Source organism: Capsicum annuum, chromosome 1 (assembly GCF_002878395.1).
Source record: "Capsicum annuum cultivar UCD-10X-F1 chromosome 1, UCD10Xv1.1, whole genome shotgun sequence".
Classification (NCBI taxonomy): domain Eukaryota; kingdom Viridiplantae; phylum Streptophyta; class Magnoliopsida; order Solanales; family Solanaceae; genus Capsicum; species Capsicum annuum.
This window is the reverse complement of record NC_061111.1, coordinates 25723049-25727952: the sequence shown is the minus strand read 5'-3', so window position 1 is coordinate 25727952 and position 4904 is coordinate 25723049. Positions and strand designations below refer to the sequence as shown.

The window sequence follows — 4904 nt, the reverse complement described above, 5'->3', positions numbered from 1 at the left end:
ATCATCCGTATAAATCACAATGCTTAAATAATAAAAAAGGAGAGAAAAAAAAAAGAGACAAATCCGACAAAATTAGCCTACAAAAGCCCATGATTCATAGGGTACTGCCACATTAGATTTTCATTTTCTTATATTGCAACTTGTTCTAAAGAAAAATCATTATTTACATAATTAATGTCTAAATCTTAGTTTCTTTTCAATCAGAGTTGCAAGGCTAAGTGAAAAAATGATCTGTTCAGTGGCATGTTCTCATTACCCACTTCTTATTGTTGGAAGTGAGCCTGCATGATGAATAATGATCTATATATGAACCTTTCATTTGGCTATTCTAAGGAGATCTACTAGTGTGGCATAGATAAAGGCCACATCTTTAAAAATATGTCTTCACATGTTCCTTTTGCGACTCGATCTTTTCATACCTCTAAAATTAGTGTTCTAAAACTAAATTTGTTGTGTTATACGAAGTAACACTCACTTGACATACAAAAACAACAACGACAATATATCCAATGTAATCCCACTGGGATCTGAGGAGGATAGGATGTACACAGATCTAACTCCTGTCTTAGAGGTAGAACCATTGTTTCTGATAGACCCTCGGCTTCTCTGGGTTGAAATATGAGAGAGAAACAAGATGCTAAAATGATAAGAGGGGATCATTACGAGGAAGAACTAAAATGAAAGGAGATAGTTTAAATAATTTGATTAAGTGAAAGTGTTACATTACTTTAAGAGAAAAAGGGTGGGAACCACAGATGAAAAAGAAAGGGAGAGATAGGCCTACATCATGGAGACTTCAACACACACAATAGATACTGGTCTTTTTTTTCTGTGTCTTTCTCAGTTTATATATTTATATGGTTGTTCAGTTCTCTTGGGAAAACTCAAGTTAAAAGCAACTCTTTAACTTCTCTCCCTTCTTATAACTTCTTCCCTATTCACTACTAAACATAGTGCTACTAAAAAACATTGCCTCTTTGAACTAATTTTGGCCAATGCCTCTTCATTGTGTAGCACCAAAACCAGAAAACTTTGGCACAGAATTGATGGCAGCACCGCCTAATCCGTCGAAGCCAGAGATGAACTCAGAGTCCCTTATACAAAGGGCCTTGTTTCCCATAACTCTCAAGGTCCCTTTTCTATTTTAATTTTCCTTAAGACTTCTTAGTTACATGCATAATATGTACTGATCAATTTGTTTCTTTATTTGCAAAACATGTATCATATTTATTCAATGGTTCTTTATTGTTGATATCTTGGCCGGTCAATATGTTATATGCAGTTTGAAGAAGTTGTCTACAAGATTAGGCAAGAAACCAAGGGAATGTGTTGTGGAGGACCATCAAGTACAAAAGAAAAGACTATACTAAATGGAGTGACAGGTATAGTGTGCCCAGGGGAGATGCTAGCAATGTTAGGTCCATCAGGTAGTGGAAAAACTACCCTCCTAACAGCTTTAGGAGGGCGTTTATCGGGTAAACTATCAGGGAAAATTACATACAACAGCCAGCCATTCTCTGGAGCTATCAAACGCCGTACTGGATTCGTGGCACAGGACGATGTCCTATATCCTCATCTAACTGTAACAGAAACTCTCCTTTTCACAGCTCTGTTAAGACTTCCCCAAAGCCTAAGTAGGGAGGAAAAGGAAAGGCATGTGGAGCATGTTATTGCAGAGCTCGGGTTAAACAAGTGTCGAAACAGCATGATAGGAGGACCATTATTTAGGGGGATATCAGGTGGGGAGAAAAAGAGGGTTAGTATTGGTCAAGAAATGCTAATTAACCCTAGTTTGCTATTGCTAGATGAGCCTACTTCTGGTTTGGATTCTACTACAGCTCTGAGGATTCTAACTACAGTTAAGCGCCTAGCTGATGGTGGCAGAACTGTAATCACTACAATCCACCAGCCATCCAGCAGGCTCTACCATATGTTTGATAAGGCAGTCTTGCTTTCTGAAGGCTGCCCTATCTACTATGGTCCTGCATCAAGTGCCCTCGAGTACTTCTCCTCTGTTGGTTTTTCCACATCCATCACTATCAATCCTGCTGATCTCTTGCTTGATCTTGCCAATGGTAATTCAAACATTCTAACATAAATTTCATTCCTAGCAAATCAACTTACTCTTAAAGGTCCACAGTTTCATCACTGAGTTTGGTCTGATAAAAAGCAAATGAGTCACTAAGTTTGGTGATAAACAGTGGTAATTGTTCAATGACTTTACATAAGTAGGGTAAAAAGAGAATCCACTCATAAGTTTTCCCTAATTTAATCAATGAATCCCAATCTAAGTTCTTTAATGTTCCTTTTTGACCAATTATTGTATAGAGAGGGGAAAAAGATATGCAAAAATTAAGGTTGAAAATTGAGAGATTTAAAAGATAATGTGTATGGAGTTAAACAAAAGGGAGCCTTGGAGTAGCAGGAAAAGTTACTGTCATGTAATCAGGAGGTAACAGGTTCAAGCTATGGAAACATCCTCTTGCAGAAATGCAGGGTAAAGCTTTGTAAAGAGGCCCTTGTGGTCTGGCCCTTCCCCGGACCACGCACATAGCTGAAGTTTTTGTGCACTGGACTGCCATTAGCCTTTGGTGTCGATATCTCTTTAAAATCTATCTTTAACTTTTCAGGAATTGGACCTGATTCCAAGCATGCAATTGAGCAAGGTGACAATACAGAACATGAGAAGAAAACTGTGAGAGAAGCTCTCATCTCAGCTTATGACAAGAACATTTCTACAAGGTTGAAGAGTGAGCTATGCAATTCAGATACCAACAATTACAGTTACACAAAGGATGTTTCAACAAGTAAGTTTCCAATTCACAGTGAAGAAAAGGATGATTTTAATTGACATCAAACTGTTCATTTACCTCTAATTAGTGACTAATTCCAGCTCTATCGTGCTCTACTCGTGCAGAAAATGGTGTGAGGTCAGAGCAATGGTGCACAAGTTGGGGTTATCAATTTAAGGTGCTGCTACTACGGGGGCTGAAGGAACGAAGATATGAGACCTTCAACAAGCTTCGAATCTTCCAAGTTGTTAGTGTAGCATTTCTTGCTGGACTATTATGGTGGCACACTCCAACATCTCACGTTGAAGACAGAGTAAGTTTCAAGATTTACACTAGGTAGCTCCAATAATAGCAGAAGGCTCGTATTTACAGCCAACATGACAATCTCTTCTAATATAAAACCATTTCCGAGTTGCTACATTAATATTGACAATCTCATCTTATCACATTTCACATCAACATAGAATAGAAGAACTCAATTGCTAATGAAATTTATGATTTGACTTCCTTGTGCAGATTGCAATGGTATTCTTCTTCGCCGTATTCTGGGGCTTCTATCCACTCTACAATGCAGTTTTCACTTTTCCCCAAGAAAGAAGGATGCTCATCAAAGAGCGATCATCAGGAATGTACCGACTGTCATCATATTTTCTAGCTAAAACTGTGGGGGATCTGCCCTTGGAACTGGCACTACCAACAGCATTTACCTTCATCCTATATTGGATGGGTGGACTCAAAGCCAACCCTGCCACCTTCATCCTCTCTCTTCTAGTAGTCCTTTACAGCGTACTCGTTTCTCAGAGTCTCGGTCTAGCTTATGGTGCCTTGCTTATGGATGTGAAACAGGCGACTACCTTAGCATCAGTCACAACTTTAGTCTTCCTAATTGCCGGAGGATATTACATTCAGCAAATTCCCCCTTTCATAGTTTGGTTAAAATATCTGAGCTACAGCTACTACTGCTACAAGTTACTTCTAGGGGTACAATACAATGATAACGACTACTATGAGTGTTCTAAAGGTGTCTATTGCCAGGTTGCAGAATTTCCAGCCATAAAATCAGTAGGCCTGAACAATATGTGGATGGATGTATTCATCATGGCTCTAATGCTAGTGGGATACCGGCTTGTTGCTTATCTAGCACTCAATCGCGTACGATGAACACGTGCAGAGCAAACCATTTCAAGAGCAAAATCGAACGGCTTTTCCGCCAACAACATATAGTAATAATGTTAGATTTAGATTATGATTCCATCGACAGATTTTGATCATATACAACAAAAATTCCAATGTAGTACCACTCTGGCAATGTTATACCTAACTGACTTAGGAAACTTCAGATGCTTGGAAGAATAAAATCTATAACATTTTGAACAGAATAAATATGCTTAGTGTACAATGAAGCAAACATCAGATTCATTACTTATCCCAGCTAAAAAGGAAAAGAGAAAGCAATAACTGGTGCACACAACAAGATTTAGGAATATCTCTGTGGGGTCTTTGAAACAAGAAGATTGCAATAAATTAATGAGTTCTGAAAGTGCATTGACCACATAAAGACAGCACCTGTTTAGATCACTGAATGAGCTTCTTCTTTTTTTTTTCTCCTCCTCAGTGCCTTTTCTTTTCTTTGTATGATGATTTCACGGTGATATATTTTTATAATAGCAATATGGAAAGTTTGATTCAGAATCAATTTCTACCTTCCATTTTAATGCTTGGTCTCTAGAACATCTTTACCAACTTCTTTGTGGGAGCATCAAGAACAAAATATGGATTCTTGTGATCCTACACATGCAAAGTAGTTGGTGAGACTATTGAATATTGCAACAAGTTGCATGAAATAATTAACATTACATTTGTTTAATGGTAGGTCAAGTTTCAAGCGGCACTTGAAAATGAAACAAAATATCTTGAGCTATAATAGAACAAAAGTATACACAATAACAAAGCATTTAGAGTCACTTCTTTCCCAAGAACTTATAACATAAGAATAAGAAAAGAGGGAAAAGTAATAGAAATATCATTTGGTAAATCAACAACATACCCAGTGTACGTCCGGGGAGGATAGTGTGTATGCAGCCTTATCCTACCTTAATTACGAAGGCAAAT

The 4904-nt window shown here is 37.8% G+C and overlaps 1 protein-coding gene across 1 annotated transcript; it reads left to right on the top strand.

Annotated features, from left to right (window-relative positions):
- The first annotated feature begins 826 nt into the window (after positions 1 to 826).
- On the top strand, positions 827 to 4488 carry LOC107870196 (ABC transporter G family member 14). Its single transcript, XM_016716644.2, has 5 exons — positions 827 to 1130; positions 1283 to 2075; positions 2631 to 2807; positions 2918 to 3105; positions 3309 to 4488. Exons 1-5 carry the CDS (start codon positions 996 to 998, stop codon positions 3951 to 3953), a joined length of 1938 nt encoding a protein of 645 aa, XP_016572130.2. The 5' UTR covers positions 827 to 995; the 3' UTR covers positions 3954 to 4488.
- The last annotated feature ends 416 nt before the right edge of the window (positions 4489 to 4904 follow it).